The following is a 27859-nucleotide window of genomic DNA, read 5'->3' as shown; positions in this document are numbered from 1 at the left end:
GGCCAAATTGGGCCCGATCCAGGCCCTCCCCTGGAAAGCCTTGCCCAGACTGGCCCACAGTTTGCTGTGACAGGTGACAAGGAACGAACGCTTGGGGCTGGATAACAAGCCACACCTGTTATTCCACAAGGATTGCCTGCCCATACTGCCCATCCTGCCAGCCGGCCCTGGAGACACTCCCTCAGCCCCCGGGGTTGTGGGCGGCAGTGCTGTGTGTGTGTCACACAGTGATAAGCAGCTCCTGGGCTCCGGATGGGAATGGATGGCCCCACGGGGGGGGGGTGTTGGGGGGGCACCAGGGAGAGGAGTGTGTGTGCCAGGGATAAGGAGGGTCCCTGAGAGGGAGCCCCCCCCCCACCGGGCTCAGTTTCCTCCCCTTCCACGAGGAAGCCTGGGACCTAATTAAAGACTCTGGTTTCCGCTTCCAAGGGGTTCCCTTTCTTGTGGGAGGAGGGGATGCCTAGCTTAATTGGGGGCCAAGTGTAGTTTGCTTTCTGCCCACCAGCTCTCTCCCACTTTCCCTCAGATTTGTCGGCCATCGCTTTGTCCCTCTGTCATCTGCGTCTGACTTGAATCTCTCCTGCTTCCTTTGTCCTTTCGTGTCCCCTCCCCCATCTCTGTCAACCCTGGTCCTCCCTACCCACCCCAGCTCCAGCTCCCTTAGGTTCCCTGAAATCACCCCCACCTCTCACAGACAGATGACATCACTACGGAAGAGTGTTCCTCCTTTCCCTCAGCCTCTTCCCACCACAACTTGGCAGGGGGACTCTGATGAGGAGGTCCATGCTCAGCCCCCCCCCGGCCCCCCATGGGCATGATGGCTGCGCCCAGGCCCAGGGCATCCTTGGTGTGCCAGATGGCCCGGGAACAGCAGGTCGCACTTTCCAGCCCGAGATGCCACTGGGTCACCTGGTCTTGAGGGCAGGCAGGCTGCGGAGGTTGTGAAACAGAGACCCAGGTTAAGAAGGCGTCCCTGGTCTTCTAACAAAGCAGCTTAGTAAAGAGGGGGACACCATGCAGACAAGAACTCCTAATGCTCATGGGACCCTGGTTTTCTGGAGCCCCCCCCAAAACGATTGCCCCGAGAGATCACCCTTAAACCTCTGAAAGATCTCCCCCCTGACGTCTTCTGTAAGCTAACATCCTCCTCCTTTCAGGACCGCTTGGAGCAAGATGCTCTTTTCAAGAACCATTTATATGCGATCAAATTGACACCGGCCGCTTGAGAGATTGGACCAGGAGCTGAGGGGCAGTGGGTCGATGCCAGTGGAGGAGGACCCATTCGGAGAGGAGGGCCAGAAGAGCAGCAAGGTCCCTGACCTGTCCATGTAGCTCGTAGAACTGAATGGAGTAGGTTTGGCTGCGTGCTTTTCCTTGCCCCCCACCCACCCCCAACAACGATTAAGTGACTTTTACAAAATTAATTTTTTAAAAAGAGAGAGAAAGAACACTCCCATTTTTACCCTCTCAGGAGCCAGGGGCCCACTCCCACTCCCAGTTCCTGCTGGCATTTTGACCTGTGTGCCCTATTTTTTCACTCACCCCAAATGGGCCAGATGGATGTTCTCGTAGACCTGGATCTCAGGCTTGAACTGCTGCGTGGCGGCAGCTGGTGAGAAGAAACCAGGCAGGATAGGAAAGAGAAACGTTACGGGTAGCCCGGACCTGTATTCCGGGTCACCCCCGCCCCCATAGAAGAGGCAACCGAGGTGAGGCATGGGAGCTCATGCCCCCACTCTGTCTTCTTACTTCTGGGATGGGGGCACCCACCTCTACTGGGAGTCCCCAGGGCTCTGCGCCTCCAGAGCACAATGCTCAGAGCGAGGATGGCCAGGCCCTGGCCGGCCACCAGCATCAGCATTAGCAGCCAGGGCAGGTCCCAGCCTGTGGACGTGGCACAGGGAGCCGGGGAGGCATACACAGGGGCTGTAGTATGAAAGATAAGGGGGGTAGACAGAGGAAGGGTGTGTGCGTGTGTGTATGTGCGTGTGTGTATCACTGTGTCCCCAAAAGAGAGGCCTCCCCCACAGTCTAGTGGGCTGCCCTGCCCCAACACGGGGCCCGTCCAGGCCAGGCTTCTCCTGCTGCCCGCATGAGCCGTCGTCCACATGAGACGGCTGTGACTGTTCGTCTCATCCATTCATAGTGAACCCCGGGTGAAAGAAGGGGTTTTCTACGCCCCGTCAAGAGTTACCGTCTTGAAAACACACAGGGGCAGGCCTGCCCAGTCCCGTAGGGTCGGTCTGACCCTGCGGCACCAAGGAGGCTGGCGTTCTGGTTCCTGGTGAACCATCCTTTTAAGCAGAAACCCAGGAGTGCCTCGTTTACTCATTCTTCTGCTCGCTCACTCACTCCACACACAGTGACTGAGCATCGCTCCTCAGAGCGCCAGGCACCGGGAGGGAGGTGAGGCAGAAGGAGACCCAGCTCCTGGATAGGGGGAAGAGGTGGAAACATCCAATCCCTGCCCATGCGGGGGTTCTGCTTGCTGACTCAAGGCCATGTGCCTCTGTCTCTGGCCCTTTATATGGGTTGTTCTGCACCCAATGGCATTCCTTCGCTGTAGAATAGACTTTTTATTGTAAAACAATTATATGGTTTTTTCTCCTTCTGCTTTCACTCACAACGAGCCATTATAATATCTGTGCACATGTCCTTTCTTGAAAAGACAACTCCCGGGGGGAGCGGGGAGGGAGGGGGGGAAATGAGAAGCTGATGCCAGGGGCTTAGGTGGAGAGCAAATGTTTTGAGAGTGATGAGGGCAACGAATGTACAAATGTGCTTCACACAATTGATGCATGTATGGATTGTGCTAAGAGTTGTATCAGCCCCTAATAAAATGAATTTTTTTCTTTTTCCATCCTCCAAAATGATTTTTTTAATTTAGTAAATAATTTTATTGGGGCTCATACAACTCTTATCACAATCCATACATACATCAATTAAGTAAAGCACCATTATACATTCGTTGCCCTCGTCATTTTCAAAATTCGCCTTCCACCTGGGTTCCTGGAATCAGCTCATTTTCCTTTTATTTTTCCCTCCCCCTCCCTTCCTGCTCCCCCCTCCTCCACGAACCCCCAAATGATATTTTTTTTCAAAAAGAAAAGACAACTCCCTAGCAATAATTCCCACCCCCCCTTTTCTCTCTGCTATGGGATAATCTCTCAAATCACATTACTCAAGACTCTCTGCTCCAGGCAACAGCCTGTTCTGCAGGAAGTCCCCTTGGGTCTGGGTGATGGAGGAAGGGCCTCCTGTCTCTCTCAGCTCTTCCTCTAGCCCCGAGGGGCAGACGACAGCCATCATCCCTTCCCATCTCCTCTGCCAGCTTACCTGCCAGGCTGAAGCTGACCCCTTTGTTCTGAGACCCAATGCAGCGGATGATCCTGGGTCTGCGGCTGCTCCGGGGCTCAGGAAGCCCCTCTCCAGGACACACCAAGAGCAAGGCAGAGCCCTCACCCCAGAAGGACTTCACCTGGCCCCTCACAGGGCCCTTCCCCTCCAGCCAAGTCACAGAATCCAGCCGTCTGGGGGGGATCACAGAGCACAAGAGGACAGAGCAGGAAGCTCCATCTGCAGCCCTTGCAGATAACTGGGAGCCTGTGAGGAGATAGGAGAGCCCTGAGTTCTTGGCCTGTATGCCCCCTCCCAACCCTGGTAGCCCCCACTTGCCTCGGAGCACAGAGACGTCGTACACCCTCCAGTTCTGGTACTTGTAGTGCTGGCCCAGCATGGCACACCAGTACCGCCCGGCATCCCCCTCGGTGATGCCCTCCAGCCACAGAGAGTGGTTCCCCAACAGCTTGGGCCTGGATTCCCTTCGGGGCTTCTCAGCGTATGAGACTGGTCTGACCACTGGGGCTTGGGCCACCAGGACCGTCGGGGAGCCTGCTGCAGAGCTTCGGAACCAGGACAGGTATTCGTCCCCGTGCAGGGTGCGTGGAGAGGGACATGGCAGCTCCATTGCCTCCCCCACGGCCACAGAGACAACCTGGATGGTGTCTGTGGGGAGAGGACTGTGTCAGACTCCCCAGGGTGAGTAGCCTTCCATTGCACCTCCAGCCCCTGGTGTCTTCTCCTGGGAGGGATCCCCCAACGATAGCTTGGGCTGGTGAACCCATTTCTCAAAAGGCAGCTACAAAGCATCGCCACCCCCAGTGGAGAGAAGAGGTTAAGTCCCCCGCCCCTGGCCCCCCACCCCAAGTCCTTGGTCACTAAGAGGATCCAGGCACAAGAGAAGAATGGCTAGAATGTGGCCCATGCCCACCCCTCTCCTTTGGCTCTCTCCCTTAATGGAAACATTCACTGATCCCAGCTCGCACTTTCTCCAAGAAGCTCCGTGGCCTGGGCCTCCCTGTCTCTGGACCTTTCTAGTATTGGAGGGAAAAGGTTATTGGGGGTAAATCTATCTTCCTATGAGCTGCAGTCCCTCCCTAGTCCCTGGAATGACTGAAGAATTCCTCACCTCCTAACTCTGCGGCAGCCTGAGGGCAGCCAGGGTACAGGAACACCAGGAAGAGGAGGAGAGCGTCCATGGGGAGTGTCTGCTGTCTGCCGGGGCCTCTGGCCCTGGGACTTGGTGCTCCCCAGGGAGGAAGCAGAGTTCAGATAAATGGCCTGTACGCCCTCACCCGGAGTGGCATGGGCCTCTGGAGGGGATGGGAAGGCTGAGGAGATAAAGTCCATCTGTGGGTCCTGAGGGGGTCAAGAAGGAGGACTGGGGGGGGGGGGCTGCTTTGAAAATGACCTCCTAACCCCCAGGTTCCTAATAGCTAAGGGCTCAGGTCAAAGATTCTGCAGGCTAAGGGGCCTACACAGAAGGGCCACGGGTGTCCACCTCTCACCCATTTGGAAGTTCATTCGGTGGTCACTCTGCTGAGGGACCACATTGGTGTGCATCCGATGCCGCACAAGGCTGGGCACCCTTTTAAAAGCACTGCATGCATGGTTCGGAATGGCTTGAACATCATAGAACCCTCCTGACGTCCTGATGGGTCAAGTCTGAGCTATGACCTGAGAGGATAGCAAGGTTTGGAGCAGTCCCGGATTCAATTCGTCCCCTCCGCCCCAGGCAGGACTCTCTCACTGGCAGGTCTTCACTCAGTTGGAGCTCTTGGTCCTGTGGTATTTATTTGCTTACTGCTCTTTCCCACCCCTTCCTGCCTCCTGCATTGGGTCCCTGGGCAAATGTCTCCCTTCTTGTGACCTCAGATGGTTGCTCATTCTGAGGAGTGCTTTTGTTCATTTTGTAGACCTCTCTGTGGTTCGGCTGAAAATTGAGACTTCAGTGGAGTTCCGGGCCTGACAGGTCACTGAAAAGGCCATTGTCCCTACACGACCAGTCAGCCTGGTTTTCTAAGTGATTTTGACTTCTGTCCACATCGTTCTCCACCTCGATCCAGGACCCAGGATCCCTCCCATGGGCAGTTAGTCCGTGGCGGCTGGGTCCCATCTAGCTCAGGCCGGTGCGATTCATTTTTCAAGCCTACTTATTTATTTAAAACATGATTCTTTTTTAAAAACCATGCTTGATTAAATATTTCACCCATACAAAAGACACAGCGAATGCCTTGAAAACATGATGCCGAATGAATGAAATAAGTCACAAAAGAACAAATATTATTGGAGCCCATTTGCATGAACTACCTACACTGGGCAAATGGCTGGAGATCAAAGTTCATTCAGGTGACTGGGTGTGGCAGTTACATCATCTCCTGTTGGCTTGAGGGAAAGTGTGGAGTCTCGCCTGTCAATCAAGTCATAGCTTGATGACCTCATTTGGAGGCAGATGGAGATAAAGAGGCCAGACTCCATCTCTCTGCTTCCCTTTCCTTGCTGTTGAGACACTGTCTGCAGAGACATGCCCGTTGACAAGCCACACGGAGCTGTGCTGATGCAGCCAGAGCCTGGAGCTGGAGGAGCCACATGGAAACCCACGCCAGCGCTGAGATGCTTCCACCGCCACTGGATCCACAAGACCTTCTACCCACTGGCCTCTGATCTTCATGAGTTTGGCATCGTTGCATGTGCTGCGTGAGTCTCAAGAGGAATTTATGGACTAGTATTGGACGTATGGGCTGATATCAGACTGATGGACTTGAGGTGGACTGGGCTGGGATGTTTTCTCAATATACAATTGCTCTTTTATATAAAGCTCTTTCTTTTTTTTAAACATTTTATTAGGGACTCATACAACTCTTATCACAATCCATACATATACATACATCAATTGTATAAAGCACATCCGTACATTCTTTGCCCTCATCATTTTCAAAGCATTTGCTCTCCACTTAAGCCCTTTGCATCAGGTCCTCTTTTTCCCCCTCCCTCCCATAAAGCTCTTTCTTATACACATATGAATGTCCATGAATTTGTTTCTCTAGTCAACCCGGACTAACACACTGGGTCAGGCAGAAAGGAGGGGAAAAGGGAGCTACAATGCTGTGGAGGCACTGAGCTTCTGCTAAGGATGATGGAAAAATTTGGTAAGCAAAAAAAAAAAGTTCGGTAAGCATGAATGGTAATGGTGCACAGATTTGATGTCATTGAACTGTATACGTGCAGATTGTTGACATATGTTATTACTTATAGATGAGCATTTACCACCGTAAACATGTTTTAAAATTAGGGGGACAGACAACAGAAAAGGGGGTGATGGGAGACTCCGGATAAGGCAAGATATGACAAAATAATAATTTATAAATTATCAAGGGCTCATGAGGGAGGGGGGAGCTGGGAGGGAGGAGAAACAAGAGGATCTGATGCAAAGGGCTTAAGTGGAGAGCAAATGCTTTGCAAATGATGAGGGCAAAGAATGTGCAGATGTGCTTTATACAATTGATGTATGTATATGTATGCATTGTGATAAGAGTTGTATGAGCCCCTAATAAAATTTTTAAAAATGTTTTAAAATTATGCACAACTGTATAATGGATAGATAACTGTCCAGTGGACGGTAAACGAGACTGGAGAAACCACAATGACACACAAATTGATCTTCATAAACTTAATGAGAGTCGGAAAAAAAAAAAGGCAAAGCTAAATTCCAGCCTGTGAGAAACTAACACTGAGGAAAATATGACGAGGACTGTATTCCCTAACTTCTCACTGAGGGATAAGCTGGAAAGCTGGTGTTCCACGGTAGGAAAACCTCCGCTTTGGTAAGTTAGAGGTAAAGTCCAAGCACATGATCCTGCTTTAAATATCGGTCCCCCAGATTCTCCCCTAACAGCTCTGCTGCCTTAAGGTGAGCACATGGTTGATGTTATCGCCCTACAGAAGCGGACATCTATCTCTTTCCGCCTTGTCTCCCAGTCCCTCTCATCCCTTCCCCCAATGCAGGTATTAGGTGTCCTCACCTGTGAGCTCGGGGACCTTCCTGGAGACTCCACCCACCTTGTGATGTACGTAACTACTGAACATGCATGTCTTTTTAAAAAAACCATTTTATTGGGGGCTCGTACAACTCTTATCACAATCCATACATACATCTATTGTGTCAAGCACATTTGTTGCCATCATCATTCTCACTGGTATCAGCGCCTCATTTTCCTCCTCCCTCCCTGTTGCCCCCTCCTCATGAACCCTTGACAATTGATAAATTATTATTATTTTCTCATATCTCACACTGTCCCACCTCTCCCTTCACCCACTTCTCTGTTGTCCATCCCCCAGGGAGGAGGTTATATGTAGATCCTTGTAATTGGTTCCCCCTTTCCACGCCACCTTCCCTGTATCACCACTCTCACCACTGGTCCTGAAGGGATCATCTGCCCTGGATTTCCTGTGTTTCCAGTTCCTATCTGTACCAGTGTACATCCTCTGGTCTAGCCAGATTTGTAAGGTAGAATTGGGATCATGATAGTGGGGGTGAGGGTGGGAGGAAGCATTTAAGAACTAGAGGAAAGTTGTATGTTTCATTGTTGCTACATTGCACCCTGACTGGCTCATCTCCTCCGACCCTTCTGTAAGGGGTGTCCAGTTGCTTACAAATGGGCTTTGGGTACCCACTCTGCACTCCCCCTCATTCACAATGATTTGATTTTTTGTTCTTTGATGCCTGATACCTGATCCCTTTGACACCTCGTGATCACACAGGCTGGTGTGCTTCTTCCATGTGGGCTTTGTTGCTTCTCAGCTAGATGGCCACTTGTTTACCTTCAAGCCTTTAAGACCCCAGATGCTATATCTTTTAATAGCCGGGCACCATCAGCTTTCTTCACCACACTTACTCATGCACTCATATGTCCTCAGTGATTGTATCAGGAAGGTGAGAACACAATGATATGATTTTTTTTGTTCTTTAATACCAGATCCCTTTGGCACTTCGTCAACACACAGGCTGGTGTGCTTGTTCCATGTGGGCTTTGTTGCTTCTGAGTTAGATGACCGCTTATGAATATGCATGTCTTATGGCTACTTGTAAATGTACCAAGATAGAAAAGGTTCACTCTCTCTTCTCCCAGGAGCTGAGGTGCTACCATAAAATGTGTCTTGACTATTTTATTCTCTCCTGTCTTTCCTATCCTCTATGACTTTACTATAATCTTTATATATTATCACCGTACAACTGTGCCTACTGGCCCTTCGGTTGTTGATGGTCAGTTTCCTCTGACACCAGCCAATCAGAGACAACCACCTTTTCCTGAAAAACCCCAGGCCGGAGCTCAAGGACCTATCAAAAGGACCTGCCAGCTCCAGGTAGGGTCTCACTGTTCCCACCCTTTTGGTAGTGCAGAAAGCTGGGGGTCTGTCCCAGCATATTCTGACTTTACTGTTTAATAACCTGCTGTGCTGCCTCCAAAAACAAAACAAAACTAGGTATGGGGTTATAAATGAGGGTGCTGGTTCATCTGGGTGGGAATAGCAACTGGTAAGGAGCAGGAGGGGGCCCTATGGGTGCTGGTAATGATCTAGTCTTTATCTGCATGGAAAACCCATGGCATCCAGCTCCACTCCGAAACCCATGAGGTTTCCGGAATCCGGAATCAATCGGACCGCAACAGGCAGGGTACGAAGAAAAATATCGTGAACTTGTATATTTATGTCTGTGTGAGTCAGTCCGAAGACCCTTATGCTGTCGTGATTCCAACTTTGCTTCATTTGCTTTGTCAACCAACTTTATATTTTTGAACATGACCCTAGTGTTATCACCCCACATGCCGCCCCGTCGCTCGCTTCTCCTCATCAGTATGGTTTTGAGAGCTGTCCATGGTGATGAGTGCTCATTCGCTCGTTTCTTATGAAACCTTCTACACATCTTCCTATCCGTGAGCACGGGGTTGTGATGGTTGGTCATCATGGAATGGATTTTTGATGGGATTGATTTTCGATCCACAGTGACTGGCATGCGATGGGGTCGAACTGCCCTACAGGGTTTGCATGGCTGTCCTCTTCACAGAAGCAGAGTGCCAGGTCTGTCTCTGGCAGAGCCACTGTCCCTCTTTGGGTTAGCAGCCCAGTAGTTAACCATTGAAACGCCAGAGTTCTGTCGCACAAATGCCGACTGATTAGTCAATTCTGATGCACAGTGAGCCAATGTCGGGTTTTTGAGAGTTAAATGCCTCCGCGTTCTCGGACAAAGCAGCTATGGGGTTTGAACCTCTGACCCCACAGTGCCACCATGCTTCCGTCGATCACGGTGTGTTGTTGTTAGGTGTTATCTTATTGGTTCTGACTCACAGCGAGCGACCCTCTGTACAGCACGATGACACACAATCCCCATCCGTGCTGTGCTACCGCAGGTCAGCAGGTCACGGGACTCTTGCAGCCCATCCTGCAGCCACTGTGACCCCACCTCGTTTTGTCCCTGCTGCTCTTCTGGACTGTGAGGGTCTCGCTCACTAACATTGACCAGGCACAATGTTCTCCTCCAAGAGCTGGTCTCCTGACAGCGCGTCCTACATCCATTCAATGATGTCTTGCCATCCTCGCTTCTAAGGACCATTCTGGTTACACATTTTTTTTTCTTTCCTGGCTGTACTTTTTCCAAGACAGATTTGTTTGCGCTTGTACCATGGTGTGGGTCTCATTAATCCAATCCTGCTTTTTAACTTTTATTCTTCCATTTTTTACAACTTTTTATGATTTAAGACTTTCCAGAGTAAATTGTTTTCCATTCCACAATTCCTACATTGATTGCAGTCCCCGCGATAGACCAGCCTTCTTCCCACTTCCGCCCTCCCTCAATTTTCATATTATTCTTCCTTCTTTCCTGTTCCTTCTTGCTTTGAAGAGTTTGATCCATAAGCACTGTATTTTTTAATAAACTTTTACTGTTTTTCTTCATACATCCTTGCCTTCTTTTAAGATTTCTTCCTAGCGATTTCTTTGTGGCACTTGCCAAATGCCCCTAAAAATGTCACCCCTTGTTCCGACTCTAGGAGAGTCTATTCAGGGCCAAATAGAAAATTAAATAGATAGTTAGATATATAAGTAAGTAAATAGATAGATAGAAAAGTAAGTAAATAGATAGATAGAAAAGTAAGTAAATAGATAGATAGAAAAGTAAGTAAATAGATAAGTAAGTAAACAGATAGATAAGCAAGTAAACAGATAGATAAGCAAGTAAACAAATAAGTAAACAGATAGATAAGCAAGTAAACAAATAAGTAAACAGATAGATAAGGAAGTAAATAGATAGATAAGCAAGTAAATAAGTAAACAGATAGATAAGTAAGTAAACAAATAGTAAGTAAGTAATGATGCTGAAATGTTTTCCAACTTCCCGCGTGCCAAACGCTCCCGATGAATTTCGGACCACTGCCGACGCCGTAGTCCCGCTGCGCGCGGCGCCGCCAGGCGGCGCGAGGACGCGCTGACGTCACGGGCACGCACACGCCCCACGGCCGGGAGGGCGGGGTCGGCCGGGGCCGTGCCGCCGAGGGAGCCGCGGCCCGCGCGGGGGCCATGGCGAAGCTGCTGAGCTGCGTCCTCGGCCCTCGGCTCTATAAGATCTACCGGGAAAGGGACCCCGAGCGGACCCCGTCCGCCGTCCCGGAGACGCCAGCGCCCGTCGCCACCCCTTCTGCCAGCTCTTGGGTGAGGCAAATCCCCCCCCCCCGTGGGAAACTTGGTATTTCCCAAACCCCTTTGCGGCCCTTGCCCCCCAGAAATACCCATTGCAGGAAATGGGGGGAGTCTGCTTGTCAAGCCGCTTGCCGTCAAAGGCTGAGCTCTTTGGGCTTCGTGGGTTCAAGTCACCGTTACGGGCTGGGGGGGGCTCCTTTCTATACCGCTGTCTGCACCCCGCTTTCGCGTTCCGACCTGCACCCCCGTGTGTTCTTGCCCTCTGCAGCCCCCCACCCCGTGTCGTGGTCCGTGCCGGTCCCAGTTGACACTTAAACCCTAGAAGACACCCCGCCCCGATTGGGGAGCTGGCGGATTTTTCTGTAAAAAGCCCCCATTTCTTCTTCCCATGGCCTCTCTAGGCTCCGCTCCACTGGCCTTGAATTTCAAAATGACTTCAACCTGTCATGGAGCTGCCCCCCCCCTGCCCCTACCAGCTTCATCTGGAGACCCCAGTCTGTACAAATCAGGAAAGCTGGAAGGGGGCGGGGGGCTGGTAGGCCGCGCTCCCTAAAAGTGTGCTTCTTTTTTAAAGAAAACCGGTGGCCTCCGATTGTGTTCACTGGCCCTTACAAAGTGCCATAGTTGTCCCGTTGCGTGTCTCTCTCCCTGCCTGCGTCAGCCTGCCCTGGAGCTGAACCTTGCCCACAGGCTGTTTCCGCTCAGCATGCTCAGCATTAGCCCTTCTCCCCGCTGACAAACTGGCTTGTGAAGGAGGAGCCAAAACCAGTGGTCAGTTTTCACTTTTGCTTCCCAGTCCGGTGGCTCGTGCTTGCTCTTCTGGTCTGGGATTGCAAATCAGGCTCCTCCGGGGTGGGGGTGGAAAAGAAGGACCTTCCACAGGGGCCCAGCAAGAGCAAGAACTGCCCAGGAGAGAGAGCTTGGGAGGCCAGAGTCAGCAGACACACCTCTGGACGTCAGAATGGAAGAGAGGGCATGCCAGTGGCTAGGGTCCTTAACCACCAGCCCATCTGTCTTGGCAGGATTCCTACTATCAGCCCCGGGCCCTGGAGAAGCATGCCGACAGCATCCTGGCACTGGTAAGTCTGCCCTGGCATCCCACACACTGCATCTTGTCTGACCCAGCTGCCCTCTTGAACTCAGCCCTCCCCAGACTGGAAGGCGGCAGCTCCTGGGGGCTGGGGGCTGATCCGGGAGCTGCTGCAGAACTTTCCCGGCCATAGACTGGCGCTCCCCTTTGGTACAGAGCCAGGAGAGGAAAACATCTTTACTCTCGGGACCATTCCCCGCTCTAAGTCCTGCAGTCCCCAGTGACCTGGCCTCCCTGGCAACTCACCTCTTCGGCTGCAGAGACAGCTAGTCTCTCTGGCTGGGTTTCTATGGTGACGTGCATCTCTTGGAGGCCAGGCCAGGGCTCTCCCGCATGGGGCCAATTGAGAAAGCTTGAGTAACCTGAGTAGAAAGAGGGACTGGACTTTAAATGCGATAGCGTCACATCCAGAGGTAATTTTGGGGGGAACAGAAACAACAGAACCTAGTGTGCTCAGCCTGTGTTACGCTCAGATAGATTCTTTCAACAGACATCGATCACCTACTGTGTGATTGATTGTTATGCACAGCAAAGGTATTTGAAATGATTGTCTTCAGTTTATCCTACTTGCTCCAAGGAGCCTAGGCCTGGAAATGCCAGAGAGAGGGGGTGGTGTGTATGTGTGCATGCGTGTGTGTGTGTGTGTGTTGACTGCCCCATTTCTCTGCTGCAGGCATCAGTGTTCTGGTCCATCTCTTATTACTCCTCTCCCTTTGCCTTCTTCTACTTGTACAGGAAAGGTCAGTGTGGTTCCCAAGGTGGTGGGCAGGTTACTGGGAGCTGAGCTGGGAGAGGGCGCCTGTGAGGATGGATGGCTTAGCTCACCTCTTCCTTCGGGCATCATCTTCCTTGGAGCGGGTGGCTGTCCTAAAGAGTGGATCTGGGGTGGAGGTTGGGGCCAAACTGGGAAGAGGAGCTGAGAGGCAGTGGGAGGGGGGTTGGGCAGGGCAGGGAGCAGCTTATTGTGATCCCTCTTCCCTCCATCCACAGGTTACTTGAGTTTGTCCAAAGTGGTGCCATTCTCTCACTACGCCGGGACCTTGGTTCTGTTGTTGGCAGGCGTGGCCTGTCTCCGAGGTAGGTGGAGGTGGAGGGAGCCTGGTTTGAATCTGTCCCTCCTTGGTCAATAGAGACTAGGTACTTTCTGCAAGTACTCAGGAGCCCCGGTGGTGTGTGGGATCCAGCCTCAAATCCGGATGGGTCCTAAGGGACAGTTGTGTAACTGAAGTGAAGAAATTAAGAGACAGACAGAAGTGTTGGGGTGCTCACCTCCTCTTCTTTTTTTTTTTAGTTCAAGGACTGTTGGCCTTTAGCAGTGTTTTCCAGTCCAGTCTGTTGGGGCACCACGCCCTGGCCCCAAAGTCCACCTTCAGCATTCCCTGGGGACCTTGCTGCTCCATTCCCTTGCTGTTCCGCTGTACTCCCCAGTGCTTTGCCTCGGTGTGGTGGGATCAGGTCAGGTGCAATTCCCACACTGTGTCTCCGGTGCTGTCCCCCGCAGGGCCATGGGTCAGTGAGGGACGTCATGTCTCATAGAGGGGCCGGCCATGTGGTCCTCTCTGTGGACTGGCTGCTCTAATTGGGGTCATCGTCCTCAAGGCCTGTTGGGCCAGGCTGTGCTCCACTCTCTCCTCTTCCCCCTTCATCTGCTCCCATGTGCTCGGATCAGATATGTCCATCTCCTGGAGCTGCAGATTCAGTGCCTTCCTTTGAAATAAATTCTTCTGGGGGAGGGGCAGGTGTCCACTTAGTAGTTGGGATTGGGCCCCACCCCACCCCAGACCACTCAAGAGAAAATGTATTCTTAACATCCATTTATATAATCTCGGGGCATGCAAGCCTGGTAACCACATACACAGAGTAGGCTGCACCCAAACCTGGAGGTCCCTGAGTTCTGACATCAGTGCTGGGGGCAGGTAAAAGGGGGTGGCTGCCCCCTGAGCAGTAGCACATGCCTGCTCCTGTAGATAAAGCTGCCAGCTAGCTAGCAACCAGCCGTGTCTTTGTAAGAGGTCACTTTAAGGTAGCCCTATGAGGGGAGGATAGGGAGGGGATTGCTATTCATTATGAGAATGTGATTGGGACTCATCTCTAACTCACAAGTGCGAAGGCCTCCCGCCACTCAGAACCCTGGCCTCCCAGGCTTCTTCAATATGGGAATAAGGAATTCTTTTGCACACTCTCCTCCCATTCCTCAGCCTCCCACGGCGGTGTAGTCAGTAACAGGTTGGGTGCTAACTGCAAGGTCAGCAGTTTGAAACCATCAGCCGCCCTGAGGGGAAAAGCTGAGCCTTTCTCCTCTGGTCAGGAGTTACAGTCTCAGAAACAAACAGGGAAGTTCGACCCTGTCTTAGAGGGTCGAGAGGAGTCGGCATCCACTCAGTGGCACTCAGTTTTGTTTTGTTTCCTGGAAGAACTGTTTGGTTCTAAGTCCTAGGGGGAACACTGGAAAACTCTCCAAGGCTTACTATATATTTATATGTATACATATATGTATGTATTTAAAGCTTTAGTCGTAAATATGAGAAATGGCCAAAAAGATGATAATGTAGGATCCTAAACGGGGGGCCACTCTGATGGCCACGTACCACACGGTGGGTGAGGGCATCATGTGGACAGTCGCTCCCGAGACGGGCAGCAGTGCCACCATAGCTGTCCCCGGGCACGGTTGGGCCCCAAATCACACGGGTGGTACTTTTTGCTTATGTAAAGTTCTAAGGGGACTGGCATGTAAGTGGCAAAACACTAGAGGCAAACAAGGGCAGGATTGTCCTGAAGGTCAGGACATTCCCGTGGGGGAGAAAGAGAAGGCGCGGGCAGGAGGGTGCCGCCACTCCTAGGGGAGGGCTCTGAGCCCCTTCCTGACGTGCGTGGTGGTGACGGGCACATTTTGCATGACTCAAGCCAACTCTCTCTTTTACGTGTGGATACTGTGTTTCACAAATTAAAAATTAAAAAGCAAAGCCCTGGTTCCTGGCAGCTGTACAAAGTGACATGCAGGTGAGGGCGATGCTTACGGAAGGAGGGGGTACTGGGTGACTGCAGTTGGGGCCAGTCTAGGGCAAGATCTCGGGTGCCTGCCCCCCCCCATCTCCACGAGGTGGGGGCTCCGTTCTCAAAGGGGCTTTCCTGAGCGCCCCACTGAAAAGTAGCTCCCACCGCTCAGCTTCATCCGCATTTCTGAGTTCCCTTGTTTTCTGCAAAAGCATTAACACAGAAAAGTCGGGAGAGGAAGCGATCGAAAAGGACAGAAACACTAGTGTTTCATGATACTTGCCTAGCTGCTGTCTTGGCTAATCAGGCAGATAGAGTCCTTCCCCAACTCAAGTGCCTCCATCCCCAGAAACAACTGCTCCGTCACTCAATAGGGGGGTTTTCTGTGTTCCCAATATTTCCCCACACGAAACGCTCATCCTTTTACGGACCGCCCACCTCATTTCATCAACGGGAAGCCCTCGTGAATTGTGACACGCATGACCCGAGTTCAGGGTTTTCATGCGCGGCTCTTGAAACCAATGAAGCCCAGCATCCGGTACGGTCCACATCTTTGCAGCCTAAATAGCGTCGATCCATGCAAAGCATTCAGCTGCGTGCTTCATCCCCTCTGCCAGCTTTGTTTTGAGGCTTGCCAGTGGTGATAGATTCAAGTTTCATTTTCTCTGGGGCACTTCTTGAAGGAGGCCTGGTGGCACAGTGCTTACACATCGGGCCGCCAGCCAGAAAGTCAGCAGTTCAAAACCACCAGCTGCTCTGAGGAAGAAAGATGAGACTGTTCTTTCTTTTTGGCATTTTATTTATTTAAATATTACTTATTTTTTAATTATTTCATTGGAGGCTTGTACAACTCTTAGCACAATCCATCCATCCATCCATTGTGTCAAGCACATTAGTACATTTGTTGTTATTGTTTTCAGAACATTTTCTTTCTACTTGAACCCTTGGTATCAGCTCCTCATTTTTTCTCCCTCCTTCCTCCACCTTCTCTCCCTCACGAACCCTTGATAATTTATAATTTTTTAAAAACATTTTATTAGGGGCTCATGCAACTCTTATCACAATCCATACATATACATACATCGATTGTATAAAGCACATCCGTACATTTTTTGCCCTAATCATTTTCAAAGCATTTGCTCTCCACTTAAGCCCTTTGCATCAGGTCCTCAATAATTTATAAATTATTGTTATTTTTTTCATGTCTTACACTGTCTGATGTCTCCCTTCACCCACTTTTCTATTGTCTGTCCCCCAGGGAGGGGGTTATATGTAGATCATTGTGATCAGTTCCCCTTCCTCACCTTACCCATACCTTCCTGGTATCTCTACTCTCATTGGTCCTGAGGGGTTTATCTGTCTTGGATTCTCTGTGTTTCCAGCTCTGATCTGTACCTGTGTACATCCTCTGGTCTAGTCGGATTTGAAAGGTAGAATTGGGATCATGATAGTGGGGGAGAGGAAGCATTCAAGAACTAGAGGAAAGATGTATGTTTCATTGTTGGTATACTGCACCCTGACTGGTTCGTCTCCTCCCCAAGACCCTTCTGTAAGGGGATGTCCAGTTGCCTACAGATGGGATTTGGGTCCCCACTCTGCACTCCCCTGCATGCACAATGATAGGATTTTTTGTTCTTTGATGCCTGATACCTGATCCCATCGACACCTCGTGATCGCACAGGCTGGTGTGCTTCTTTCATGTGAGCTTTGTTGCTTCTCAGCTAGATGGCAGCTTGTTTATCTTCGAGCCTTTAAAACCCCAGATGCTATGTCTTTTGATAGCCAGGCACCATCAGCTTTCTTCACCACATTTGCTTGTTAGACCTCTATACATGCCCTTTGTCTCCTAGTTCCTTCCTCTATTTCCTTCGACTTTCCTCTTGTCCCACTATCATGCTCAGCCTTTATTTGGGTTTCAGTAATTCCTCTCAGTTACCTTACCCTTGATCAAGCCCTACCAGGCCTCCTACACCTTCCTCCCTATCAATTTAGGATCATTTGTGTTTCTCTTGTCCCTGGGTTTGTAAACACCCACTTCCTTTCTCCCGCCTCCCCCTCTCCCATGTCCCCTGGAACTGTCGGTCATTGTTTCTAGATTGTTTATCCTGCTTATCTTATCTAGATAGCTCTGCAGAGATAATAATATGCACAAAGAACAAGACCAAAACAAAGCAACAAAAGAAAAGCCTGTAAACTAGTTCAAGGACTACTTGTTGACCTTTAGGAGTGTTTTCAGGTTGAGTCTGATGGGGTGCCACGCCCTGGCCCCCAGAGTCTATTTCCGGTATTCCATGGGCACTTCGCTGCTCTGCTCCCCTTGCTGTTTCGGTTGCACGCCCTTGATGTCTTGCTTCAGTGTGGAGGGGTCAGATCGGGCTCAACTCCCACACCGTGTCTCCTGTGTTGTCCCCCGAAGTGCAGTTGGTCAGTGAAGGGCATCGTGGCTTGTAGTGGGGCCGGCCCTATGGTCTTGTCTGTGTACCAGCTGCTGTGAGCGGGAATATCGTCCTCAGGGACTATCGTCCTGGGTGGGCCCGGATGTGCTCCACTCTCTCTCCCTCCCCCTTCCTTTGCTCCTGGGTGCTCTCATCAGACATGCGCCCCTCTCCCTGGGCTGTAGTGTCAGTGCTGTCCTCTGAAGGGAATTCTTGTGCTGGGAGCTGGTGTGTGTGTGCCGTCCACACAGTTGGGACAGGGGCCGGCCCCTCAGAGCCAGGCTTTTCTGCTCCCATGAGGAGTTCTCTGAGAAGCCCACAGGACCCTGCCCTGCAGGCTAGTTTCTCTGAGTCTGCGTGGGCTTGACTGCAGCGGGTCTTGAGTGGTGCTGTCTGTCAGCGCACTGCTCTCTGTGTATTATTTGTGTAGTGTCACACTCACCTGGAGACCACTCTGATGAGTGGTGGATGGATAACTAGTCTGTATCCCCCACCCCCAAGCACAGTGCCAGCTCTGGGAGGGCCTGGGGCCTGGCGGGCATTTCCCACGATGCCACGATGTGTGTACGAAACAGTGACTGGATCGAGCACGGCAATGAAGAGAGAGACACGAGCCCCTGAGGGTACCAGGGAAGGGAGGAACGCGCTGAGTCCCCTTGGGAGGGACACAGGCTGGGAGGCATCCAGGAATCCGATGTGGGCCCAGGAAGCCCAGGAGTAGGGACTTTCCTGGGCCGGAAGAGTGTGCAGTGGCAATAGGTGACAAGAACCCAGGAAGGGGAACTGGATTCCGGGAGCGGGCAGCAGTGTTGGGGGATCGTTCTGGGCCCGAGAGCAGCTCTATGGGCAGATTTCAGGGCCTGAAGGAACAGGAAGGAGACAGAAAGAAGGGGACTCGGACGTGAGCAAGATTCCAGGACGTGTTCTCGAGGGAGGAAAGCCGATCGTCTACAGTCGTGGTCCTCCACCTTCCTGATGTCGAGACCCTTTCACACTGCTCCTCCTGTGGTGGTGACCCCCAACCACAACGTTCTTTTCGTTACTCCGTCGTCCCCGTCATTTTGCTGCTGTCAGGAACCGGAATATGTTTTCTGGTGGTCTGAGGCCCAGCTTGAGAGCCGCTGGTCTACACTGCGGCACACAGAGGACGCGGGGGGGCGGGGGAACCCCCAGGGCCAGTTGCAAGATGTCCAGGAAGGTGTATTTCTCTAGCGTCTGGACCCTCAGTGCCTTTGTTATTTTTTTTCTTCTGCCCGCCCCTCCCAATCAGGGTCTTCTCCTAAAACCTGGACCTCGTGTCCCCGTGACTGCTCTGTCCTCTCTCCCCACCAGGCATTGGCCGCTGGACCAACCCCCAGTACCGGCAGTTCATCACGATCTTGGAAGCTACCCACAGGGACCAGTCGTCCGAAAACAAGGTGAGCGGTCGAGGAAAGTTGCCCAACAGATGCGCTGGCAGCAGCTCCCTCGGGGACCTCCGTGAGGCACCGGGTGCCGACTCCTGCCCCCGGGAGCTGTGCTTGGCCATCCACCAGCCAGGGCATTGCGGGCACGCCTCCCCCACCAGCAGGGAACAGTCCACCTGCGGAGCAGAGCTCACCCGCCCGCCCTCTTCTAATGACATTTTCTGCCAGAACGGCTCTCGACTCCTCCACCCTCCCGTCTGCGAGGACCGTCTACATGGGCAGTGATTCTTCCCAAGACCCAGTGGCGCGGTTCGGCTCTGCAAAGGGCTGCTGGCTTTGGACACCGTGCTGGCTTTGCTCAGGCAGGACAGGAGGAGCAGATGTGTCTGCTCCCGTGCCCAGGGTGCGCAGTGTGGCGCCGGGAGGGCGAGAAGCCAGGGCACAGTGTCCTTGGAGCTGTGCCAGCCCAGCTGGCGCTGGAGTGTGATGATCTCTGAAAGGGGACTTGGGGGCCCTGGAAACCCCTATCCTTGTCCTACTCCTGGGATCAACCACGTAGGGCCCTCGGCCGAACGAACTAGTTGCTGCACACCATCCTTACAGAGGTGTGTCCCGGGGCTCTGCGGCATTTCATTGGCTCCATTCTCCCTCAGGAGGACGCCCAGGAGCAGCCGGGACTGGGCAGGTCCCGGCCCCGCAGAGCCTGTGGAAGTGCTCCCTGCTTCGCTGCGCTCGGTTATGTCATTATTTTTGTACCATTGTTTCTCCTGCTGTTAGTCGAGTTATTTTTGAAAATGTTGGGGGGGGAAAGTTCTTGGGCAGAAATTAAAAAAAAAAACCAACAGCAGCCAAAAACAGCCACCACCCTCTGCATAGAGCGCTGGCAGCTTAGCGACAGGGGAGGATGCTCCGAGGCCCGTGGAGAGCATGCGCACCAGTGCTGGGGGGTAGGACGCGGCGGGGGGTCGCCTCCCTTGGCCCCCCCCCCCCCGGGACTGAGGAGTCCCTGGTGTGAGGACGCCCGCTGTTTGTGGCTGCCCTGCCCTCTCGCCTTGGCACAGTGACTGGTGGTCAAGAACCCAGGTGGGCACGAGAGTGTGCCCAGCCTGCAGACCCTCCCCCACCTCCTGGAGACAGGCCAGCACTTCAGGCACCCCTCCCTCCCAGGTGGGTCAGTCGGCTTTTTGGAAAAGCCAGGAGCATTTCTTCATTTTCCTGAGCCGCAGGAGAGCCCACAGGTCTCTCCCAAGACCCAGACAGGCCTGCTCTCCTGCCTGGCCTCCCGTGTGAGCACAAGAAGGCCCTTGACCCCTGCCTGGTCTCAGTGAAGTGTGGGGCCAGGCCCTTGGGTGACAAGGCGGTTGTCCCTCCCCCAGTTCTCGGGCTCCCTTTGCTCACCTCCACTCTCCTTGTCCCCTACAGAGGCAGCTCGCCAACTACAACTTTGACTTCAGAAGCTGGCCTGTGGACTTCCACTGGGAAGAGGCCAGCAGCCGGTAGGTCCCCGTCCCTTATCCCTTTGCTCTCTGCCCCTCCCCTCAGGACAGGCCACATCCCTCCTCTGTTCCCACCTCCACCCTCCTCTGGCTGCCAGGCCTGCCTTCCACCTTTTCCTCACCCCTCTGTCCCTCTGTCCTCCGCACTCACAGGGCCAGATTGTCACTCATGGCCCCGCCCTCACCCGCATCTCTCCCTCCCTCAGGAAGGAGTCCCGAGGGGGCCCTTCCCGCCGGGGGGTGGCCCTGCTCCGCCCAGAGCCCCTGCACCGGGGAACAGCTGACACCCTCCTCAACCAAGTCAAGAAGCTGCCTTGTCAGATCACCAGGTGGGTAGGGGTGGGCGGAGGGGACTCGGTGGGTGACAGACGCTTCAGCGACACTCGCAGTAAAAGACTGACCCAGGGCTGCGTCTTTTCTCTGTTTCTCCACGGATTTGTGTGGACGGGTCCAGACCGTGCCCACTGACAGACACTCCTTCAGACCAAGCAGAGGGAAGCGGGCAGGGAGGGCACACACAGCGTGTACCTGGAGCAGGGTCTGCCCTCCGGGCCCTGCTGCTCCCTGGCCATCCTCCCTGGGTGAGCTACTCGGACCCTGTGACTCGGTTTGGGCCCCCCTGAATAGCCTGCCCCACGGGGGTGCTGAGGGGGTTGAAAGGCGTCACATATTCTGAAGGGCCCCGCCCTGCCCTGGTGCGTGAGCGCATTTTGGGAGAGCCCAGGTACACCGCAGCTGGGGAACTGATGAGGCAGGAGAAACCCCAGTGACCACTTAGGCCTTGTGCTGGGCACGGTCTGATGCCACCCACCGGGAGTGGCCCCAAAAAGGGAAGTTCAAATGCACAGTGCCCGCCCGAGGGGCAGGCTCTCTGGGGGAGTGTTGTGGGGCGGCGCTGGCCTGGGAGCCATCTTCATGGGGCTTGGCTGTCTCTGCTCGCCCTTTAGCCCCTCTGATGTCTCCAGGTACACACAACACCTTAGACCAGTGGTTCTCAACCTGGGGGTCACGACCCCTTTAGGGGAGGGGTGTCGAACAACCCTTTCACAGGGGTCGCCCGATTCATAACAGTTGCAAAATGACAGTTATGAAGTAGCAACGAGAATGATTTTATGGCTGGGGGGGGTCCCCATAACCTGAGGAACTGTGTTAAAGGGTCGGGGTGTTAGGAAGGTGGGGAACCCCTGCCCTAGACTAACGCTGATCCTGCCCGTCTCATGAGCTTAATAAAGACAAGCTTCTCCCAAGTGGGACCATCCGTTGCCACAGGCCGACCCAAAGCCCCCAGGCCCCCGCGGGCAGTCACGTTGCCTCTCACATGGTCAGCTGGGGGCTTCCCAGGCTGCGCATCTTCACAGCAGTGCACTGATGAGCCTTCCTGCAGCCGCGCCCTTGCAGTGACAGCAAGGTCATCTTCACCCCTTCCAACCACAGCCGTCACCACCGATGCCCATAGGGCAGGGTAGAGCTGAGTCCGTGGGAGTAGAAAGCCTGGTGGGCTTTCACTCTCGGAGCAGCGGGTGGTTTCAAACTGCTGACCTTGCAGTTAGCAGCCCCACCTGTAACCACTGTGCCACCTGGGCTCCTTAGCTATGGGCATCAGTTAAGCCTGACAGCATTCCATTCATAACAAGCACACATCAGGCACTGCCTGTTGCTAGGGGTCTGGCCGTAGCTTCTGGCAGGAAGGAGGTAGACGTCCTGGTTGTAGTTGACGGTGCTGGTTGTTCAGAGGGGTGAGCCGAACTTGGGGTTCTGAGGGGGGTGCCGCCCAGGATTATAGTTTGTTCCGGGACAAATCCTACTTCAGAATTCACGGGGAGAGGTTAGTCATCTTAGAGCTGTGCCTACCGTTTGCCCACTGTCGGATTCGTGCACTCGTTCAGCACCGAGCTCCGGGTCCCTGCTTCCTGGCAGGGATGGGATCTCGGGACTGAAGCCGCCGCGTCCCTGCCCCAGCGGGGTCTGCAGTCCAGCTGGGTATTGTGAGGCAATCGCACCCATTTGTTGAAAGCCTTGTTTAACTTCCACAAAGTTGTGTTTGCACATTAACAGAGACACCCTGGACGGCAGTTAGCACACTTGGTTGCTAACAGAAAGGTTGGTATTGGAGTCTCCGTACAGGTACCTCAGAGGAAAGGCCTGGCGGTCTACTTCTGCGAAGGCCCTGTAGAGCACATTGCACTGGTGCATGGGGCCCCGGGGAATCGCAGCATTGCAGTTGAGGATTGCTTTCTTTCTACCCATTCTTACTTTATGTATATGTATATATATGTATGCATATGTATATGGAGTCCTACTAGGGGCCCTGTCAAGCAAGCCTGTGCTGCTCACTGCAAGGTGAACTGTTCAGGGAGAAAGACTTACAGCCTCAGCACCCGAGGAGGGCTGTTGTGAGCCAGGCCGCCTTGCTGGCAGTGCGATGGTCTGGGCTGATCCTGTCCACCATGCCTGCTGAGCCAGGCTGGTTTCTGGTCACGGTAACCAAGGACAGGCTAGAACTGCCACTTAGGGTGTCCAGCCTTTCTCCCGCCCTGCAGCTGGGTTTGCACCGCCCCTTTGGGGGGCTCTCACTGCCGCACCGCCCGGGCGGGGTTCTTGATACTGAGTCGCGGACCACAGGACGCGGGTCTGCCCATCCTCGCCGTTGTGACCATGGTGTCACTCTGGCTCAGCGACGTCCTCGTCTTTTTCACGGACGCTCCACCAAGCGTGATGTCCTTTTCCAGGGCCCGGTCCCTCCTGTTGACTTGCCCGACGCACCGAGGTCTAGTGCGGTCTGTCTGTCTGTCTACATGGACCTAGCTAGTGTCTTATATGTAGAGGTGTCATACAGCATGTGTACCAGTGTGCATGATACAGCTGAATCATGGGTTGTTATAAGATCGGTAAGAGCCCCCAATAAAATGATTACTGAAAAAATCTATCATTTCACAAGTATGTATACTTAAGCATGTTCTGGACCACACTGTACAACTTGTATCTTATAAAAAACCGACACACATCGATTCTAACACAGAGCTCCTCTGTCGATGTGGGGTTCCTGAGGCTGTGCCTGTGGACGGGCAGAGAGCCACAGCTTTCTCCTGAGGAGCTGCTGGTGGGCTTGAAGTGCCCGCCTCCCAGTGAGCAGGCCCGCACTTACCTGACTGTCACTGGGCCTCCTTGTGTCTTATAAAAGTGGTAACCAAAAAAATCGAGGGAGATGCACCAGCCTGATGCCTGTGTTGTTCACCAAGCCCTGAAAGAAGAATCCAGAGTTCTGAGGGTCAGGAGGGCAGTGACCCCGGACTCTGAGTGCCAGAGCTGGGAGGGCTACAGTTGCCATTAACCACCCCCTTCTGGTTTCATGTAGCTACCTGGTGGCACACACGCTGGGGCGCCGGATGCTGTACCCGGGCTCCGTGTACTTGCTCCAAAAGGCCCTCATGCCCGTGCTCCTGCAGGGTCAAGCCCGGCTGGTAGAGGAGGTGAGGCTCTCCTGCTCCCCGCCGCCTCCCACCTCCCCCCCCGGCCCTGCCAGCCCATCCACCCTGTCCCCAGCCCCATCGGGAATACTCATGGTCTTCCTGCCCCTCATAGCCTGCCATTGCGTCTCCCCCACCCAGTATAACGGGCGCCGGGCAAAGTTGCTGGCCTGCGACGGCAGCGAGATTGACACCATGTTTGTGGACCGGCGGGGGACAGCCGAGTCCCGGGGGCAGAAACTGGTGAGTGGGCACAAGGACCCCGAAGGTGGCATGCGGGGAGACCAGTAGACATTCCCAGCACCCAGCTCCGCCCAAAGACCGGCAGGGAAGTCCCTGGGGTGGGAGTTGACCACGAGCAGTCAGAACCCAGCCAGCGTCGCCACAGGCAGGGCATCTCACGCCAATCCCGGGAGGGAGGTCCCGAAGCACAGGTAACTTTCCTGTGGCCACACAGCCAGAAGCGGGGGAGTCTAGTGCCAAAACCACCTGCCTCCCACCAAGCAGCCCTGGAAAGAGCACCGTGTGCAGGGACCTGGGTGCTGGCAAAGTCTGCATGGCCCCCATCTCCAGGCCTTTGACGCTATGGGCTGAGGGCGGTGATCTGCTTACAAGCCAGACATGCCTGAAATGGAGGCAGAGAAATGCAGACCCTAACCTACACAGGAGAGAAGCCACGATCCTGTCCCGGCGTGTTAGCTCCCCTTCACAGGCTTCCCAGGGAAAGGGCCTGCCCTGGCTGGATGGTTCGGTGGTGTTAGCCACTCACCTTCCCTGGGGAACAGGTGTGTGGAATTCCATGTGCCCTTGGCTTCCTGTTTTCCTGGACAGTGTGGAGGAGAAGGGCCTCTTTCCCTGGCGGCGAACAAGCCCTGCTTCCCCTTCCCCGTGCCGCCCTCCCTGCCCTGGGATTGTCACTCCTGGTCTGGCCCCTCCCTAGCCCGTCTGTCTACCCACAGGTGATCTGCTGCGAGGGGAACGCCGGCTTCTACGAGGTGGGCTGCATCTCCACGCCGCTGGAAGGTAGGTCCCGGCTCCGCCTCGCTATCTCTGCCCCTGGGAACAGACTGCCCTCCCTAACCCCCTACTCAGATGGGACCTCCCTGGGTCTGCTTGCTCTGAGTGACGTCGGAGTTCTTCCACCTTTGGAAAATTCCATCTCCTCCCTTGGACTGTATCCCTAATCTGAAGATTACTTATTCTGTACACACACACTCCCCGCCAACCCCCCACCACTCCCCATTCTAGGAAGGCTTGGAGTGGGGTCCCTTGCCCGAGTGCCGAGGAGGGGCTGTCGTCGGTCAGGTGATTCCTCAGCCCCCCTCTTGTGTTCTAGCTGGATATTCAGTCCTGGGATGGAACCATCCTGGTTTTGCTGGAAGCACGGTGAGGCCCCCTCTCTAGAACCCCTTCCCTAGCTCTGCAGAGAATACCTGCGTTTCTCTCCCAAGTGAGGGCGCCAGGGGGGTGTTTCTGTAGACCCTCCCACTCCCCACTGCCGGGCTCCTAGGGCGGGGGGGGGGACGGAGCTGGGGAGACCATCTTGGGAGGATGCGGTGGACTCCACTGTGAATGGCAGTCTGTACGGAGACTGTCCGTCTCTCTATCGTTACTTCCCACACCTGGCTGCCGGGAGGTCCGCGTTGTCGGAGGACACTGGTGATCCGAGCCGACGGTTTCCTGCCCTTGCCCTTCCTCCCATAGGGGGTGCCGTTCCCACAGAATGAGGCCAACGCCATGGACGTGGTGGTCCAGTTTGCCATCCACCGCCTGGGCTTCCAGCCCCAGGACATTGTCGTCTACGCCTGGTCTATTGGTGGCTTCACAGGTACCATGCTCCCTCCCCTGCCCACCCCCCTGCCCCCAGGAAAGGGAACAGCTCACGGGAGACAGGGTGGAGGTTGGGATCCCCGCGTGGGTCCACAGAGACCCCCAGCCTTGTCTCTGCCTCACCTTGGCCTCTCAGGCCACATCTGGGTCCCGTAGGGAGGTAGGAGCCAAGAGTGCCTCTTCAGGTGGCACCCTGGCCCAGTGAAGTGTGGGAAAGGCCAGGGCATGCCCGGTAGCAGGGAGGGCATTAGCGGAAAGGGCAGTGGCAGGAGGCCCCCTGACCATCACTTTGTCCCCTATCCTGGTCCTAGCCACGTGGGCTGCCATGTCCTACCCAGACATCAGTGCCGTGATCCTGGATGCCTCCTTTGATGACCTGGTGCCTCTGGCCTTGAAAGTCATGCCGGACAGCTGGAGTGAGTGCCCGCCTCCCACAGGCTTGCAATGGTGGGGCGGGGGTGGGGGCTGCTCTCAATGGGATACTGCCCGCTAAGCGCCCCAGCCTTCTCTCCCCATGCACATGGGGCCAGGGGTCTCTCTGCCATCCCTTTCCCTTTGTCCCACCAACAGGGGGCCTGGTGACCCGCACAGTGAGGCAACACCTCAATCTGAACAATGCAGAGCAGCTGTGCCGGTGAGTACAGCCCTTTCCGCAAGTGCCAGGTGGTCAGCGCACGCACGCACACACACACACACACCCCTGAGCCCCCACACCACCACCCTAGCTGGGCAAGCCTTTGCTGGGCCCCGGGCCCCTAGATCCCTTTATGATCTCGCATGGCAGGACTAGATCATGTGGAATGCTGAGAGAGGGGTTAGCATGGGCCTTGCATTCGAGGGAGGAGAGAACGCAGTCTGGTAGGGCTGGGCCCGGCCAGCTGCCACGGGCGCCTGAGCGCTCCCCACCTCCGTGTTCTCTGGCGGAAGGTACCAGGGCCCTGTGCTGCTGATCCGCAGAACCAAGGACGAGATCATCACCACCACGTAAGTGCCTGGAGCCCCTGCCCTCCTGCTTCCCAACCCAGCCCTCCCCCTCTCCCTCCCCCGCCCACTCCAGCGGGCCTTCCTCTCACCCCCAGGGTTCCAGAGGACATCATGTCCAACCGAGGCAACGACCTCCTGCTGAAGCTGCTGCAGCACCGGTGAGAGGCTGTGTCGATGGGCCCCACACTGAGCCTGGCACAGGGGCAGGGCGGCAGGTGCAGGGATGAGGAGTGAAGGGGGAATCCCATGGCTCTTCCCCTGGCTCCCCTGCCAGGTACCCCCGTGTGATGGCCGAGGAGGGCCTGCGAGTAGTGAGGCAGTGGCTGGAGGCCGCCTCGCAGCTAGAAGAAGGTGAGGGCCGTGGGATCTGCATGGCCTTGGGGGGGAGGGGGGATCCAGCAAGGCCAGGTTGCCGACAGGCCTTCGTCTCTCTCCCTGCCCAGCCTCCATTTACAGCCGGTTGGAGGTGGAGGAGGAGTGGTGTCTGTCTGTCCTCCGCTCCTACCAGGCAGAACACGGGCCTGACTTTCCTTGGAGCGTGGGTAAGGAGGCCCCGGGCAGGCCAGGGAGGGCCTGGCTGGGTGCCCCGTGCTGCCCTGTGTCTGAGACCCATCTCTCTGCAGGAGAGGACATGAGTGCAGAGGGAAGGCAGCAGCTCGCTTTGTTTCTGGTGAGCTCGGGCGGGAAGCAGCAAGCCAGGCTGCAGGGGCCTTTTCCATGGAGTGTCTGGTGGTCCCGAGGGTGGGACTTGGGCAGAGTGTCCATGCCGCACCTGCTCCATGCTCTGCACTCACACACACACACCCTCTGTCCTCAGGCTCGGAAGCATCTGCATAACTTCGAGGCCACACACTGCACTCCGCTCCCGCCCCAGAACTTCCAGATGCCCTGGCACCTCTAGGGAGCACGCTGGGACTCCTCCTGGGAGATCGACCGGGCCGGGGGAACATGAGCAAGGACCCTCTGATTTGTCTCTCTGCGTTCATGTTGCTGTTGATAGTTTGTGTGGGGGACCATCCCCTTCTCACTCTCCCTTGGGCATGTTTCCCCTTTCCACCCTCACCATCAACAAACCCCGCATTAAGTGAATGGATTATTCATAAGTAATAAAAAGGTATTTTTTCTA

At 54.4% G+C, this 27859-nt stretch overlaps 2 protein-coding genes across 2 annotated transcripts in view; one reads left to right on the top strand and one right to left on the bottom strand.

The window, feature by feature from the left end:
- Positions 1-10913, bottom strand: part of LY6G6F (lymphocyte antigen 6 family member G6F) — a 17273-nt gene extending 6360 nt beyond the window's left edge. The window contains exons 1-6 of the mRNA XM_075553831.1: positions 10743-10913; positions 4635-4698; positions 3676-4005; positions 3337-3603; positions 1771-1926; positions 1543-1609 (exon numbers count right to left, since the gene is read on the bottom strand). Coding sequence (XP_075409946.1) covers positions 1543-1609; positions 1771-1926; positions 3337-3603; positions 3676-4005; positions 4635-4698; positions 10743-10913 — 1055 coding nt within the window. The remainder of the gene's footprint in view (positions 1-1542; positions 1610-1770; positions 1927-3336; positions 3604-3675; positions 4006-4634; positions 4699-10742) is intronic.
- ABHD16A (abhydrolase domain containing 16A, phospholipase) lies at positions 10847-27859 on the top strand. Its single transcript, XM_075555380.1, has 20 exons — positions 10847-11043; positions 12054-12110; positions 12795-12861; positions 13112-13198; positions 18883-18968; positions 20379-20452; positions 20659-20781; positions 23808-23922; positions 24061-24162; positions 24879-24942; positions 25256-25305; positions 25624-25747; positions 26061-26165; positions 26320-26383; positions 26677-26733; positions 26829-26891; positions 27008-27084; positions 27177-27275; positions 27357-27403; positions 27551-27859. Exons 1-20 carry the CDS (start codon positions 10912-10914, stop codon positions 27632-27634), a joined length of 1677 nt encoding a protein of 558 aa, XP_075411495.1. The 5' UTR covers positions 10847-10911; the 3' UTR covers positions 27635-27859.

Source organism: Tenrec ecaudatus, chromosome 7 (genome assembly GCF_050624435.1).
Source record: "Tenrec ecaudatus isolate mTenEca1 chromosome 7, mTenEca1.hap1, whole genome shotgun sequence".
Lineage (NCBI taxonomy): Eukaryota > Metazoa > Chordata > Mammalia > Afrosoricida > Tenrecidae > Tenrec > Tenrec ecaudatus.
This window is presented reverse-complemented; position numbering and strand designations above follow the sequence as displayed.